This window comes from Aptenodytes forsteri, unplaced genomic scaffold (genome assembly GCF_000699145.1).
Source record: "Aptenodytes forsteri isolate BGI_AS27 unplaced genomic scaffold, ASM69914v1 Scaffold93, whole genome shotgun sequence".
Lineage (NCBI taxonomy): Eukaryota > Metazoa > Chordata > Aves > Sphenisciformes > Spheniscidae > Aptenodytes > Aptenodytes forsteri.
This window is the reverse complement of record NW_008794665.1, coordinates 11,925,831-11,943,187: the sequence shown is the minus strand read 5'-3', so window position 1 is coordinate 11,943,187 and position 17,357 is coordinate 11,925,831. Positions and strand designations below refer to the sequence as shown.

At 42.8% G+C, this 17,357-nt stretch overlaps 1 protein-coding gene across 1 annotated transcript in view; it reads left to right on the top strand.

The window, feature by feature from the left end:
* The window catches only part of ADGRL3 (adhesion G protein-coupled receptor L3), a 333,004-nt gene that overhangs the window by 149,019 nt on the left and 166,628 nt on the right, over positions 1 to 17,357 (top strand). Inside the window, exons 4-5 of the mRNA XM_019470560.1 lie at positions 4,285 to 4,299; positions 6,186 to 6,986. Of these exons, the coding sequence (XP_019326105.1) occupies positions 4,285 to 4,299; positions 6,186 to 6,986 (816 nt within the window). The remainder of the gene's footprint in view (positions 1 to 4,284; positions 4,300 to 6,185; positions 6,987 to 17,357) is intronic.

The window sequence follows — 17,357 nt, the reverse complement described above, 5'->3', positions numbered from 1 at the left end:
TGTGCCCCACTCTCATGTTGCCTGTGATCTGTCAACTGCTACATTTCCTTGGGGACCTCAACCACTTTCTTAAATCTTAGATGTTGGGAAGAGAACTGCTCGGGACCTCATGTGCCCTATCACTATTAGCGTGACTGGCAATACGTCCTACCCAACAGCAGATTCACCTACAACCTAGAGGACAGAGTTTCTCTAGCACTGACTACAGGGTCCTGTCATCAATGATCTGCCATGCTGGACGTGCTGTGAATCTGACGCCGCCCTTGCCTGTATATTGCCTAGTTACCCAGACTACTGCTTTCTATTGTGATAGCTAAAAGGAAGTCTGTTACCGACATGTGCTTTGGTGCCCTGAATTTTGAACATGTCTCTTGTTTACTTTAATGTTCTTTTAGTAGAGGAACACTGAGACTCCAGCACCCAGCCACGTCTTCAAAACAGAAGAGCACCTTCATCTCCGAGCAGGCTCTACATGGGTGCACTTTGGGGTGCCTTGCTAGGTTTGCAGCTTCCCAAATATGTTCCTGTTCAACCTAAAACCCACAGATGGTGTGTGTTTGTTGGGGAGAAACATGTCAATTGGGAGAGCTCTCTGTGGGTGCTATAGGGAAGCCCTCAAGTCAAAGGTTGAGAGAGTTGTGGGTGTTTTGCTGTTGGCACAAGGCTGGCCAAGGAGCTTGGGGTCTAGGCATTAGAGAAAGAAAGAAAAGGCTGTAGCTTCCAGACCATCCTTGTACGAGGAGCCCTGGTGCAAGGCACCTTCCAGACTTCATTTTATCATTAAAGGGAGCTCAATGCTCGAGTCCAGCGCAACAGGGCTCAGGCCCAAGTGGTGAGTCAACTATGTGATGGTCAACATCTTGCACCATGGGTCACGTGTCAGCACAGGGCACAAGGCCAGTGCTGTGCCTTCTGGGGATGTTTCTCCCTAGTTGGTTCCTTAGTGCCATGACTGCTTTTCAGCTTCACCTCCCCACGCATCTCATCAAGCTGGTTGATGGAGGTGAGATGCAGCGGTTAGCCACGTCTGGCATGAAGCACCCTCAGCATGGCTGAGATGCTGCATCTTGTGCTACTAAGGTCAGCCTCCAAAACCTGTTTTCTTAGTCCTTCTATTTTGTCATTAACTATATGTTTAACGCTGAGTCTCTGTATATTAAATCAGTTTGACCTGTGAAGGAGAGGAACAGGGAGTGGATGTCATTTATTCTGCTATTAAACATCTGTCCTGAAAAAAAAACAGCTGGCAAAGTACAGGGCACAACTTTTTACTTATTTTTGCAATTGTCTTTTAACATCCCCCCTACTCAGCTAATTTTTTTCCCAGGAGTTTTGTGCTCCTGTTGTGGGTTTGAAGCAGTGCCAGGGAGAGAGCTCTCTACAGGACTCTGCCACTGTGTGCTTGTGCCTTAAATAGTTGAGTGCAACTCAACGTGATGGTAAGAAAATGAGCAGTTAATGTTGCTCAAGTGTTATTTGTGCCAGAAATTAAAAGTGTATTTTCAGAGCCTCAACCCAGCAGTACTAAGAGCATTTAATTAATTTGTTTGTGCGATTTCTCTGAACAGGTGGCAGGAATCTGCCTGATCACTCGGCTCCAGGCGCAGCAGGGGTAGGCTGTAGCAGCCGATGATCACACATCAGCCTCTGTTTTTCTTCCGTCCGAAGAAACGGAAGAAAATTGGGGTACATGGAAAGTCTTGTTTGTAACTCCCCTCAGCCCTGGCAAGTGGTTCTTGATTTCCTTCAGGCCTCTGACGCTATTGAAGCCAATGGCACTGGCCTGCAACCAGCGTATGAAATCAGGGTGAAATACCTTTGTTCTGCTCTAATGCAGCAATAGCAGGAGTGGAAGATCTCACTGTAGGAGCAATAACTGTGTATGCGTGCTTTTTCTGTAGATCCCTGTAGGAAGGTAGGGTGCCTCCTGTACTATAAGCAATATTTAAATTCTGTGGACTGGCACAGGCATTGCAGAGATGTAAAATTGTCTGTAATTGGGCAAAATTTTAAAAATTCTTCCAATACTTTATGAAGACAGTTTTGCAGTGATATGTTGCATAATTGAAGGGATAATCAGACCCTAATTAGACCCTTCCTTTTAATATTGCTCAATGAGCTAAATCCTCCTAGCTTCCCATGCAACCTGTTTGAATAATATGACATCTCAATATAAGCTGAGTAATTATTGAAATTCAAAAGCATTAAGTCTTAAATCAGCAGGAGGAAAATACGTATTTGGGATACATACAATGAAAAGCACCATGCAGGAGGTCACCAAAGCACATACTGTGTCTGGAATTGTAAGAGAGCTGGATATGGCACTGACCGCTAATAACACATACGAGCTATTCAGAATAAGGGTAATCAATGCTTCAGGTCACTCAGCTCAGCTGGTTGCGAATATATTATCTCTTGCAGAAGCTTCTCTTCCTGCTTTACAATATCATGCTGTTTTTCAAGTGCATTACAAAAGCTTTTGCTCATTTGGAAATGTAAATTACTGCCTTCTATGCTGCCAGAGGTACAGTATACCATCAGCCAGAAGAATCAGTGTGAAGCCATACATTTGGGGACCTGTCATGTTGCTTTCTTGCTTTTGCCAGGGACATTTAATGTTTTTCTGAACACCTTACTTAACTGTGGCCAGCCACAGCCTGGGATGGGGAGACCAGTTGCTGTGCGGGTTTCTCCCGTTGCTGGGTATGGTGCCTTTTAATCTTGCTGGCTCTTTCCCTTGCAGAACCAGGTTCTTGCACTGAAATGTGTCGTCTCTGCTCCCTAGAGCCCTGAAAGCCACATGGTGAAAACATTTGCCTTTAACCTTAACCTGTTACAAGGTAGAAAGGAGGCTGAATCAAAGCCCAGGTAAAAAAGGCTGTTTAAGTTTGAAAACATTTGTTTTGGGAGCTGCAGTTGGGTTCAGATGTACGCCTCCCTGCACAGCAAAGTGCAGATCCGTATGTCTAGCCAATGCATTTGCAGTCTTACCCTGAAAGAGTTCTTCCATTGAGCCTGCAGTTTCCCATCCAAATGAATGAGACTTTTGAATGCAAAGGGGTTTGCAGTCCCAGCACCGGAGGACAGTCATTTGGCAAGTGTCTTGGTCTGGAAGGGGCCGGAGTGAACTCTGGGCAAGCAAAAACAAAGCGCGCGTGCATACCTTTGCGTTCCTGTCTCGCTTCTCTGAACAGAGATCTCTCAGCTGTCAAAACCATACTGTTTTGCTGGCAAGTTCTCCCTTCTCCCTCAGTGATATTTTATGGGGCCTGTCTTCTCCTGCACCTTCGGGGACGAGGCCCCACAGAACCAGCAAACCTCAGGGCTGGGAGTGCAGAAGCTGTTTGGGGCCCCACCATGCTGGAAGAAGAAGGTGTTTGTGCCACGACCGCAGAGGGCTTTTGGATGAGGGCGCCCAAGGCCTCTAGCAGGAGGCTGTTAGCTATAGAAACTGATACTGAGAGTTTAGCAATTAATAAGTGCACTGCATTTATTTATTCTGACTGCAAGGGGCTTTGTCTGAAGGGATGTAGCCTCTTCAGCAGCATTATTATGTATGGTGAATAATTCACATAAAAATATCCAACAAGTTCTGGGGTTGGGCTTTTTAAATAGTGCTTAGATATTTTTAAATCGTTAACACTATAAGTCTTCGGGATCTTATAAATCATATAAGTATTACATTACATTTTTTTTTTCCCAAGTCCTACTAAAGCTTGTTTCTCCAAGACATAGGACAGGACTCTGTGAACATCCACCGATGTGCTTCATTTGACTCTCCTAAGTTCTGTATTTGTGCCATAAGGGAATATTCTCTTGCTTAAAGTAGGGATCTCTGTTTTACAGGATTTTGGCGAAAAATATGAAGATGCATATTCTATAAAGTTTCTCCCTGGAGTTTTTATTCTATACATAAATCTGTATCAGTCATATTTCAGTGTATGGGTATTTCATTTTGCTCTGTGAAACTAGTCCAAGGCTGCTGCTGACGAGGCATCTCAAATAGTTCAGGGGGCTTGGTATGTCCCAAGTGTTTTTTTTTTCTTCTTAAAGATTTTTGAAAAGTTAAAATTTATCTGTCTTTTGTTCAGCTTGTCTGCATATTATCCAGTGTATATCAGAGTAAAGGCTTTTTATATATATATATAAAGTGTTCACATACTAAAAAAAATTAATGAAGCTTCCTTTTCATATGAAAGAGGTAAAGAAAAGTAACTGGCCAATACAGTACCATTAATCTATTCTCTTTTCTCCTTTCTCTCTTTACCTCTCTCTCTACAATAGAAGTGGAACAAAAAGGTAATTAAATACCTTTCAAATTATATATATATATTACTTATGTATAGGCTAAGTTATTTAACAGTTTAACGTTTTAGTTGAAATACTTTGTCATTAATTCTCACTACTTTTTTGTTAAAGTTTATTTAGTATCTCTGCTGCTCAACTTCACCAGATAACTCATTTTTGCTGAAAAGTCTTTACCAGTGCCACTTTTTTTCATTAAATTTCTGTTCAAAGGTTTAGATAACTCACTCTTCTCCTGCCCCAAAGAATTTGGAAAGTGTGCATGCATACTTATGTGCATAAGTATATCTAATTATGCCATAAAAGCCTCTTGTAAATATCACCCCTTTATCAGCAACCCTGGGTGGTTACTTAGACTCCAATAGAGCAATATCCTTTTACACCAGTTACTAAATCTGATTTTCCTCCTGTCTTGCTCTCCAGAGGATATTACCAATTTCTTCATTTCCGAAAATAATTGGTTACGCTCCAAGCAGGGAGTGTGAGCATGGGATCCCATCTGCCAGCCCCGCGCTACCAGAAGCATGTGACGGGATACCTCTTCACGCCTCCCTGCTGCCCATCCCATCGTCGTAGTTATTGTACTACTCATGCTCACGGAGATCAGCATTACAAATAACCAACAAATATTCTCCCCCAAAGCGTGTGCAGCACCTCCAGGTCAGGAGGGTGCTACCGGGGATGACAAGGGATGAGTGAGCCACTTTTGCTCCGGAGCATCCCTCCTTTTGTTTCCCCATCCAGCCGGCCGGCCTCTTGGCGTTGGCGTTCCCATGATGCCAGGGGCAGCCGGGCGCCGGCCGAGCCTCCTCCTGGGTGCTGGGCATGCCCTGGCCCCTCTCAGCCCCCCTGAAGTCTGAGCAGCAAAGCACCCCAGTTAGTCAAACCGCTCCTCTGTGCTCCTCTCATGTAACAATAGAAGTTATGTGTTTTTAAGTTTGAATTACTACTATATTTAACAGGACATTTTTTAACTGCTTAAAATCTAGACCTTGGGTTCCTCTCCAGTGAACTTTATTCTTTTCCTTCCTTCTCTCCTTTCCTCCTTTCTTCCTTCCTTCCTTCCTTCCTTCCTTCCTTCCTTCCTTCCTTCCTTCCTTCCTTCCTTCCTTCCTTCCTTCCTTCCTTCCTTCCTTCCTTCCTTCCTTCCTTCCTTCCTTCCTTCCTTCCTTCCTTCCTTCCTTCCTTGTCTTTTCCTTTCAGCATCCATCAGTCATTCGTTTTTAATTGTGTGGACTGCATGTTTTGTGTGTCCTGTAGCAGCTTTGAAAGCCTCATTTCTAGTTATACTACAGATCTGTAGATGGGTGGTCCCCCCTGCTCCCGTTGCTTTAAACGCTCTTCTAAGTTGCTAAGGGATTCACCTCTGCTACCCTTTAAATATTTAATATCGCTTGGGCTGTAAGGATGGGAATTTCTTTTTCTTATTTCCATTTCTAGGCCACTCTTCTGTGGGCTGTTCAAATAAATATGTGGATCAATTCCCCAGGAGTTTACCCCTTCACCTAGTAGGTACAGATTCACTGCAGAATATAATCTGGAAATACAAACCCAGAAATCCTTTGGGGGCACATATTCATTTCAGAGTTTACAAAGGCGAATGTACACCTGCAAAAATAGATTTGAAAAGCAATAAGAAAATGAGCCACAGTTGATAGAAAAAGCAGGAAAAAAAAATGAGTTTGGTGGAGCAAATCTTGTTCTAGAGACATGGCTGGCGGGAAGGCTAGTCTCCAGTTACAAGGCATTGCTCTTGGGTTTCCTCTGATCTCGAGTGTCCTCTGCTCCAGAACTAGAAGCTGTTGAGATGTTTGGGCCAACCACCCCTGGACTGTCATTAATTTTGTTTTTTTGTTTTAAATTCTTTTCCCCTCCAACAGTTTTTCTTTGTCCTGGACTGCTGAAAGGAGTATACCAGAGTGAACACTTATTCGAATCTGACCACCAGTCTGGTGCCTGGTGCAAGGACCCTCTGCAGGCATCTGACAAGATCTACTACATGCCCTGGACGCCGTATCGGACAGACACACTGACGGAGTACTCCTCCAAGGATGACTTTATTGCCGGGAGGCCAACCACGACCTACAAACTCCCGCACCGGGTGGATGGCACGGGGTTTGTGGTGTACGATGGGGCTTTGTTCTTCAACAAGGAACGAACCAGGAACATAGTCAAGTTTGACTTGCGGACAAGGATAAAAAGCGGGGAGGCTATCATAGCTAATGCAAATTACCATGACACCTCTCCCTACCGCTGGGGAGGCAAGTCTGATATAGACCTGGCTGTGGATGAGAACGGGCTGTGGGTAATCTATGCAACAGAACAAAATAATGGCAAAATAGTCATTAGCCAGTTAAACCCTTACACATTAAGGATTGAAGGGACGTGGGATACTGCCTATGACAAGAGGTCAGCTTCTAACGCCTTCATGATTTGTGGGATTTTATATGTGGTGAAGTCTGTGTATGAAGATGACGACAATGAAGCCACAGGGAATAAAATAGACTACATATATAACACGGACCAAAGCAAGGATAGCATGGTGGATGTGCCCTTTCCAAACTCCTACCAGTACATTGCTGCTGTGGATTATAATCCCCGGGACAACCTCCTTTATGTATGGAACAATTATCACGTTGTGAAATACTCCTTGGATTTTGGTCCGCTGGACAGCAGAGCAGGTAAGGGTTTTAATACCGAGCCAAAATCTGAATCGGGCTTTCTATTTTTCTTGCAAATAGGGTGCAAAATTGAAGTACACTCCTGTCTTACTGATATGCCTGTGTTTCTGTAAATTAAGCCCCACCACAAGACTTATGATGCATATTCAGATATTAATACATGCAGAATATGTTTTTTTTAATCTTAGTTTGAAATGAAATGGAGAAAGGAATGTGCTACCCGTGACTAACCTGAAACAGTCTCCAAATGTCCACGCTCTTGTTCCCATCACAGGGATAGCACTCTTTTCCTTAATTGAATTTTCCTTCGTATGTCAGATCATCTTCCCTTCTGCAGGAATTTTGGCAAAACAAAGCGTGGAAGATGCTGTCGCTGCAAACAAGCGGGGGAAAACTGCCAGCCAGTTTAAATGACTTCATTCCATTAAGCTGGGGGAGTTTGGGCTCTTTAGGGAAGCCGCCGCTAATTGCATACATTAACATGTACCCACAAGTGTGTGTCTAGACTCAGGAGGGGAATTGACAACAAAATCTTCCAAGTTGTTGGTTTCTTTTCTTCAAAGGTGCTCTTTTTTTTTTAAAGCATTTCATGACTTACTATGACTTACTATACTTCCTCTAAGAGAGGAGCATCTGGCCCCCAGAGGATTCCCAGCTTTTCCACCTTTTTTCCTGTTGGAAATTTATGCCGGTAACTACTTAGCTGGGTTATATTCACTTAACTTTACCAACTTCTTCCTTGTTTTGTATTATGTTCACTTTATTAATAACATGACTTAGCCTAGATTGTGGTCAAACTCATATGGTGGTGCAAGAATTTCCAAACAGAGTTTGCTCAAATGGTTACTGCTGTACACGATGTAGTCATAGTTATCAGGTAGTTCCTGTGGTGGACTGTGTACTTCAGAAAGGCTGAAAAAGTAAGAGGAAAGGCAGAATTAATATAATCTGTACAATAAACTATTTGATTCATAACATGGCTATTCCCAAAACATTCTTTTTTATTAATAAGAAACTCAGAAGTGGATGAGTGGATTCAGGTCTTCAGATTGCAAGAGAAGTCGAGAGGTTTCTGTTGCTGAGCTTTTCTTTTTCTTTTCCTGTGTGCAGCCTGTTATCCATATAAAAAATGGATCAAGAGATGCTGAAAGAAACTGTGGATATGAAAATCTGGGGAGGGGTGGAATAAAAGTAGTAAAATGGCAGTGAATTTCTCATTTTTATACAAAAATGTAAGGAAGAGGAGAAGGAAATCTTGAAGAGGCAGATGAGCAAAACTGAGTGACTATTAAGAGAGGAGCAGGGACGTTTTCAATGGTGTTGACCTCTGCAAGATCTCAGATGAGCAAAAAATGAAGTAATACTTCTCATTCTCCCAACTTAATGATGAGTATGTACTTTCTGAGTGGTGGAGTGAAGCAGAGCAATTTGTGAGCTATTGGTTATCCCCGAGGAGTGAAAATCAATTGCATCCCTTCTATTTCACAGAGTTTCTCTCCTTTTCAGTGAATTATTTCCAGGTATTACAGCAGACTCTCTGCTGCCGCTTTTTCACATGGTGACCGTTGTCAGTAATAGCGTCTTTAATAAAAAAAAGCCATAATCAGTGAAAACCCCAGATTTTGTACTTTCCTATAAAAAAGGAAACGATTCTCCCCTTTTTCCCAGTCTAAGCTGGTGAGATGGGAGAGCAGGTAAAAACCTTGCAGAGGGCTGAAAGTCTGTGGGGTGCAAGGATTTGATTTGCCCTTGTGTCACTCTGGTTTGAAGCCCCTTTAATTTCACTCATGTTTGGATGAGAATTTAAAATCCCCCAGTGTCTCAGATGGAAAGCTGAAGCAGTTTTTGGCTTTGAGTGGTGGACACAAGAGGGTTAAGCTGGTGTGAGGGAATCTGGTGAGCCTTCTCTGACGTTCCTTTTGTGCAATTTTTGATAGTTTTGTAATGTGGGTACAAAGCTCAATTTTACATGCGTTTCTCTTCTCTGAAAATTGCTGAGATTTCCTTTTTGGCAGAAATGCATAAGGATCCCATTACCTCACTATTTTACCAGGTTTAGAGGACTTTTGAGAGGACCGCTCTGACAGCAAGTGAAATTCTCGATGAGACAGCTCAAATGGGCCAAGGCATTTCAAAGTGAAGAAAAATACCTTTGCAAAAGGAGTTTACTGCTCCATTACCTGCACAGCCTGATTAGTAGGAACATTATTTTACGAGTCAGTCAAACAGAAGCACTGATTTTGAATTGAATAGGTGAGCAAACACTTGCTTGACACCATTTTTTTTTCTTGCAGAGAGGAGCCAGGGGACCAGGTCTGCGTGACTCTTTCTCTTCCAAGTTCAGTGCAACACATTTTCTGGTTAGCACCAAATTTCATGCTGCATTGCTTTATCTATAATACTAAATATATGGCTGGCTTAAACCCAGCTCCTCCACCAAAGAGCAGAACAGGAGCTGATGCAACACTAGGAAAGCAGTGAAGACCCAGGATATTTTTATTTGGTTATTTAGTTATTTATTTCTTTACAAAGTGGATTGTGGATATGTGTTTCCCCTCTTCTCTTCCAAAATCACCAGTGTTTCTCTGTTTAGAGCAAGGCAATGTTCAATGCAGCCATTTTCCATAGCATTACAGTTTGAATAGCAAAATATGTAAACAATATCTGCTTAATTAGAAAATAAAAGAAAGATTGTAAAATTGATGGGTCGAACAAATTGGTTGTTAAAAAACAATTAAGGGTGAAGTTTTAGGAGAAGAGCTCTTAAAACCAAAAATTGATCATAACAAGAAAAGTGGTATCTTTAGCTACCTAAATAGCCAGTAACTTATTTGAACCATATTTGAAATCTCTGGTATCATACATTTCAAGGATATCTAAAATAAAAAACAGATGTTGGGGGCTCCAGTTCACTTAGAATCAAACATTTTCAGTCTTTTCCCAAACCGTCCAGGGAAAATGGGACAAGGCAGGAGTTGCTTAGTTATAGGAAAAGCAGGGATCACATCCTCTCGCTCTTCACAGTGATTAAACATTTTCTGTGAGTTTCAATTAAAGGTCTGTTTGTGCATGTAGGTTTGGTACATATTTGAGATCTTCACTATTGCAGAGCTTCTCTCACCCACTGTTTGAAAAAATGGGCTTTTACTCCTTGGAGTAAATGAGTGTCAAAACCAGGAGTTCCTATGCTCAACTTCTGTAGAAGCTGAAGATACCAGGGAAAAATATTCTGAAGTCTTAAGTGAGGCACAAAGCTGGATTCAGCTGATCTAGAAGCAAATCAGGGCTCTTGATTCAATTAAAACCAATTGTTCATTTTTCTCAGAAATGGGAAAAGCTGCATTTTAAGGATTTGCCCTGCTCATTTTTTTTTCTTTTTGTCTGGGGTTGTTTTCAGTTATCCCAAAGGCAGTGTTGAAAGCAAATACTCCTCAGTGCCTGCAGATCCCAGGAAACCTGTCATTAATGTCTACCTTCAAGAAGTGAACTTGAAGATACCAAAAACCTTTGAAGCGTATTTTCTTTGAGCTGTTTGGCCTTTAAATGAGTTTTTTTGGAGGATGCTTCTCCATAAGTGCTCCTGAGCTTTCGGGTTATTTCTTTGTAGCTGCTTTTGAGTTTGCTAATTTGAAGTGATAGTGAGAATAGCTCTGCAACTCTAGCAGTGTTTTCCATCACATTCTTCAAGAAGTTGAACCCAGAAAAGTGTTCAGGTTGTTATTTTTTTTTATGTGCCCTGCTAGACATGTGCAGAGAGGGAAACGAAAGGCTGTATCAACAGAATGAAAAATTTTCCGCAACCTGATCAGTCTTAATATTCACCAGAGTTACCTGTTTTAATCATCACCCACTTGTGATACAGTCTGCATAAACAAATTCAAGAAAATATCAACAAATCCTCCTCTCCAAAAAGGTAGAGTGCTCCCATCCTGCTTCCCAGCGCCGTGCTGCATATAAACACGCGTTTCCCGGCTCTGCATCTCTCCACCTCCCTGGGCGGTCATGGCTCCTGGCTGGTTACCAGGTAATGGTTCCTGGGTAGCAGAGAGACCAGAAGAAGAAAGTTTTGTCTTTTAAATGCCTGAGGTGCCCTATACCAGTGCTGGCAGCTCTCACACAGGGGCTCGGGATATGCTGGCTGAGCGTTTAGACCAGGGGTAGGGACTGAAGCCTGTCCCGTAGCTCGGCAGTGAAGAAGTCCAGGGAAGGAATTGAACTAGGATAAGGATCCCTCTGTGCATGACTGGGACTTGGATGTCCTGGCAGCCGTTCCCAGTGGCATGGGAAATACAGACCTCCTACTTTTGAGGAGATGTTTTGTTCTTCCCTTTTAACTTATGTCCAGGAGCCCCAGGCATTACAATATGGGGTGTTTAATAGGTGTATGAAGTTAATAAATAAATATGCCCAATACATAAGGAAGATAGTGATATGATACAGGACTTCTAATACAGCCTCATTGTGCTTAAGTGGCTTCCATGGATTGCATATTAACACTGTGGACTGCCAGTCCAGTAATCAAATGTGATATGAAGCTTCCATCCATATCTGTGATATTTTAAAAACCTCAGAGGGTGCATGTCAAACTTTTATCCTCCACATTTTGTTAAATATTTTGGGATGCTCTCTTGACATGTGATTGCTACCATTTCATTCAGTAAGGGTGGTTAGTTTTGGGGTTTTTTTCCTAAAGCAGTTTTACAATGCAGATAAGGTGAACCCTCTGTCCTTATAATATGCTAATTAAGTGCATTTGTGTCTTGGGTAGAAGATGTGGCAGTATGGTGATGAATAAGAACTTTAAACACATATGACACCTCGTTAAAATGTAATTTTCACATCATAAATCTGAGGCCTTTCCTTTGACAGCTGAGTAATGTGGATGGTGGGCAGAGGATCTTGAACGTTTCAAAGCTGTCACATGCTAATAGGTAGCTGAAAGCAGCTTCCTGCACTGCTCGCCTTTAACGCCCTACATCCTTGCCTGGGAAATGCATCAAAAGGGCTGCTGAATCTTAAATCCCACTTGTGCACAGGATATGAATTGCCATCACTTCAAGATCCCATTGCAATAAGCCACGCTTAGTATCTCTGAAGTTGAATTCGGGCTGCATTTTAAAAGGCCAGCTGAGCCTTTTTGATGAGCAGCTTCTTCTGGCGGACGAGGGCCATTTTTAGGGAGCTGCTGAGTGTTTAATTGCAGCTTCTCCTGTGTTTTTATTTTCCAGTTGCTTTCCTCCCATCTAGGAGCATCCCTAGCTCTCTCGCTCCTGTTCCTCTTCACTGCTTACAGTGACAGCTGCTGGTTGCACAGTGTTGCTGGAGGTTTTCAGAGAGCAGTGCTTGCTTTCAGCAGCCTCTGCTAAACATGTATCGTGACTGGGGCCCTGGCTTTTATCCTCTAATATTTGCCCATATATGTGTGTCCCATTTATTCTATAAATATTTCAGTCCCTTTTTGCTATTTAAGATAGAAAGACATGTCTAAGTTTGGAGGTGAAGAAAGCAGCATAGAGACTCTTCATCTTTCATAACAAAGCTGGCATCTCAACCTACATTTGCTGGCCAGCCTGTACCTTAAGCTCAGAAGGACAGGAGTATATTTATTTCACCTACCTGGGGTATGCTGGGATCCAGAATTGCGTTTGTTCCCCATTTTGAGGCCTGATCTGTCTCTTCATTTTCATCCTGTTTTAAATTTTCCCTCTTTGTAAAGCAGTGTTTGATTAAAAAATGATACAAAAAGTATCATACCACCAGACACTTTTCGGAAATTAGGGATTTCTGCATTTTGTCAGCAAAGCTGGAGTTTGAGCTTTTTCCTCTACCTTCTCACCAAAAATCCTTAAAAAGTACAAGATTCCTCAGCTTCAAAACACTCCCTTTGTGGAGCATTTCATAAATATTAATACTGTTTGGTTAGCAGAGCGGCAGTATCTTCAGTGCCTCTCCAGTATGAATAAATACGCTGTTGCTCCCTCCTCCTAAATAAAAATGTACTTCTCTCAGTAGGACCGTGGAACAGGAGGTAGCCTTACCAAATGGAGGTGGAGGAGCCCTTTTTTTCCTTGAGTCACTGCTCCTACTACGAGGCACCTGTTTGAGCCAGCCTGAGAAAATGGTACATCAGACCTAACCCATCCGGGAGCTAAACCGGGATACTGCTGTATCCTCTTTGGAGATCGGTTGTTACCATTGCAAATCAGACAGGAATCTGCTGTAAGACCTGCATGCCATGAAGTCACAGCCAGTATTCATGGGCTAGGGTCCTGTTCCTGCGAGCTCGCAAGTGGGAGTGCTTGGGGACTGGGCTGGTGGGCAGCCAGGATGGTTAAAGTAGGGGAAGAGCAGCAAGAGGCAACATGATGAAGCTAAACTTCACTTTCAAGCTTCAAAACAAAAGGAGGCCAGAAACTTCGGTGCTTCATAATCCCGTCAAACGCCAGGAGGGGGAAAGCACCTTGCCAAGAACACGTCTGAAAAGCTGAGGCGGCTGTTCCTGGCAGCAAGCATGGGATGTACTGCTGAAGATAGCAGGGTGATTGCATAGGGGAAAAAAGCATGAACTGCGTATGAAGGATAGCGGCTTTTCCTCTTCTGCAGTGAGCTCTTCGACTTGAGGAGTCAGCCTGGAGCTGTGATTAATTGTCGTTTCATTAAGCTCAAGACCACCGGGTTGTCACACTGACATCCACCACAGCTTATCAGTCTGATGCAAATACTTTGCACCAAACCCAGCTATGAGTGTGCCAGCCCTTTGGGTCTGAGCTGTTTGCCACGGGCAGGAAGCGAGAGGTGACACATAGCAAATGTCTGAGGCCACCTTTTGCAGGAGGAAGGGACTGCATCATGACTAGAGACACCTTTTGAGCATTGGATTTTTACACATGGTTTTTAGTGACGAATGCATCATTTATCCCTTGGCCAGCAGATTTTGCTGGCTTGTGTTCAGGGATGGGGGTCTGCACAGGGTTGGGGGTTTAGCCCAGCAAGGGACTCCAGGATGTTCCATTTTTGAGCTGTTGCCTCTGCTAGCTCCTCTCCTCCCACCCCAAAACAGGATTATAACCTGCCAGGCTTCTTCTCAAGGCATTACCCTCTCAGCTTATATTATGTTTGTGCACCTGATTCCTGAAGGCTGGCCCTATGTGGTGCAAACACCTTCTGCTCCCTGCAGCTCTGCTCTGGCCTGGCTGCAGAGCCACTAGCCTGGCTTGGGACGTGGGCTCCTGGATGCTTTTTTCATATGCCAACTTGTTTTTTTGCTACTGTGTTTTTAAAATGAGCAGCCTTTATTCTTGCTCCCCACTGAAAATACCTCCACCGTGGCAGCTCATGGGTCTGGATCACTCTCCTCACTCGTCTGCCACTGATTGTGTTTGTTCTGGAAATGACTACTGTAATATTTTTAGCAGCACTTATTAAGGCTCGTCTCCTGAAGTCTAGCTCAGTGTTGCTAATTAACTTCTTCGATGCCACCAGCACTCTGCAGTGCTGCCATGCCAGGTTTTCTTTCTTTTTTTTTTAATCAATAAAGCCAAGAAATCAGATGTGGATGCCCTGCCATATTCTGCTTTAGAGACAAAGTAAGCAGAGGATGCATTGGATGCCCTTCATACTGTTAGCCTTGATACTCAGGCTAAATAGGAGTAAAAAGCTCTTCAGGAGTAAGCTACAAAATTACTGAACCTTTACAGGGAGGCTTTACAGAGCCTTCCCTTGACTTCAGGAAGTTGTGGTGATGCCCTTAGCATCTCCCCATCCTTCAGATGTGGCTTCCAGATACCTAAGGTATAAACTGTGCTGATAAAAAGTACCCAAGGTATATGTGAGGGATGGAAAGGTCAACCTTATCCTCAGAAATCCAGCTGAACTCTCACGGTAGGGTTGGATTTGATGGGTTGCTTATAGGAAGGGAATTTAAGTTGAAGGTACAAAAAGAATCTTGGTAGGTAGTTTGAAGATCACCACATTCTGGGAGAAATAGGACCAGCCACGAAGGGCTGTGAAATGCTAGTTGGCAATGCTGTCAACAGCCTGACAGGGAAAGATAGGTAGATCCTAGAAAAAAGAGATAATAGGCATTTTGAAGCACGCCTTCTCAAAGTGCATTTTGGCATTAGTAACTATGCTAAATCAAGAGAGTTGGGTTGTGAAAAAACCAAGAATAAAACAGTGTCCATTTCTTTCGGGTGAGTCTGCCACGTGTGCATGAGTAAAGGTTGATATAATGAAAAAGTTTCTGGGACAAAATCCCAAAGTTCCTGGAGAGTTTCAGCTCAGATATTATTCAGACAAATCCTCTGAAGTTGTTGGGAGTTTGGACTACGGGCTTCAGGAGCGAGTCCTCAGTGAATTTCTGTTTGCCCTGGAAGGAATTGCATTTTGCCAGTGGGAGCTTTTTGACCTCCTGATTTGTGTCTAAAACATCCGAAGACAATTATATAAATATAAATTGTAAGCTGGAACAAATAGTGAATATCCATATCAATTTGAGTCGCGATATCTGCCCTACATTTTTATGTTGAAAAGACTTTTTTTTAAGGGTGTGCTCATGATTGGAGGGCAAAGCAGATGATGAAGGCTTAGGTGAAAGAGATGTGTCCATTAAAACAATGTAGTGATTGTTCACTGTAACGGGATTTCTTCACTGTAAATAGGATTTTTGCTTGATTAAAATGTGCTGAGAGGAAACAGGACTTAAGGCAAATTTCACTGAAATGTGGGATTCAGTTTAAAAAGACTGGCATTGAATAAGCAAACTGGGTGTTTCATGTTACGTAGCTCCTCGGTTCTGTGTTCTCACAAAGTACCAGCTGCTTGAGACTCAAAAAGGAGTGGGGAAAAAAAAGCAAAGAAACATCAGAGCTGAAAACTATAGAAGTTATACACTGGCCATGACAGAAGATGGGAAAATCAGCTGCCTTTATACCAGTCTGAGCTGGCTTCCTGGGGTGCCATTCATGCTTCCCTCAAATAGCTGGAATAAATTAACACAGCCACTGGAGAGATGAGGCATTAGGCAGCTCTGCAATTCTTTTTCATCTGTCGATGTTTAGGACAGAGACGGGGAAAGGGCCGTCTGTGTGCTGCGGGCAGAGAGAAAAAGTAAAGGCGGCATTGAGTATAGATATGCCAGCAGAGAAGGAGTCCTTAGTCCATTCATAGAATCTTTCCAACATACCATGTGAAGAATAGCTTTTGTCAGCACCCGTGTATTGGCCTCAAATTCAGTTCTCCCTCTGACTGTGTTAAATTATTTCCTCTCTCCAAGGCATGCGTGAAGGATGCTGTGGCTCGCTAAGGTCAATCAGCCTGAATTCATGTGATGTTTTGCACTCTTGTACTGCTGAATTAAGCAAATGACTGGTAATGTTAATGTGAACACTGAGGCTCCAGGAGGCGGGAAATACTGAGGGAAGGCTGCATGGAGAAGAAAAAGAGGGGAATTTCTTTTTTTGAGGGAGAGGTAATAAAATATATTTGCTTGACAGAAGCATATGTATACACCGGAGGGACTAACAGCAATGAATATTTTTGGCCTTCTCCACGTAAGTGCTTGCTTTTCTCACTGGACAGTGACTGCCAAATATTTTCTTGGTGCAATATTGAGTGTGTTACAAGTTATTCACAAGAAATATCCTTGGAGTGACTGGAACAGATTTTATTGATAAAAGCGTTATCTTCTTCACCATGGCAAGTATCAGGATGAGTGAGGAACGCCAGCACCCAAAAACCAAGCCAAGGTGGAAAGTGCTCTGGAAAGTTTCTGGTTGATTTGTATAGTTTAGGGTGCAGATTCATCCAATGTTGTGTTGGGAGAGGTGCCTCTGCCTGGTGCCTTGCTTGTAAATATAAGCTCTCTTTATGGATAAACAAAGTTTCCTCCTGAGCTCGGTGGGAAGTAAATGAAGCTTTTGGGTAGCCTAAAACTGCATAGTCAGAACATGGTGCGTTGTATAAGGCTGCTGTAACGTGTTCTTTTCATATAAATGAGTTTAAATTTACTCTAGTATGAAGAGTAGAACAGAGAATTAAATTAGATTAATAGATTTTTTAAGACCAGAAGGGACCATTAGCTCATTTAGTCTGACCTCTGTAATGCATTCGATTGGATTTCATCTGTTTCCTCTTGTACTGAGCCTAATGACTTGACTTTAACTAAAGTGTACTTTCCAGAAAGGCACCCATTCAATCGGTACGTCACTTCACAGAGTGCTTATCTTGGGTGGATAGTCTCTCCCAGTGTTCAAGAGGTAAAATAATATTCGCATTATAAATGTTTTGGCTGTACTGCCCGGACAGCGAGTCCTTTTTGTGCCTTTTTGCATCATACGTAAAAAGTCAAAAACGTGCTTCTTGAATTACACT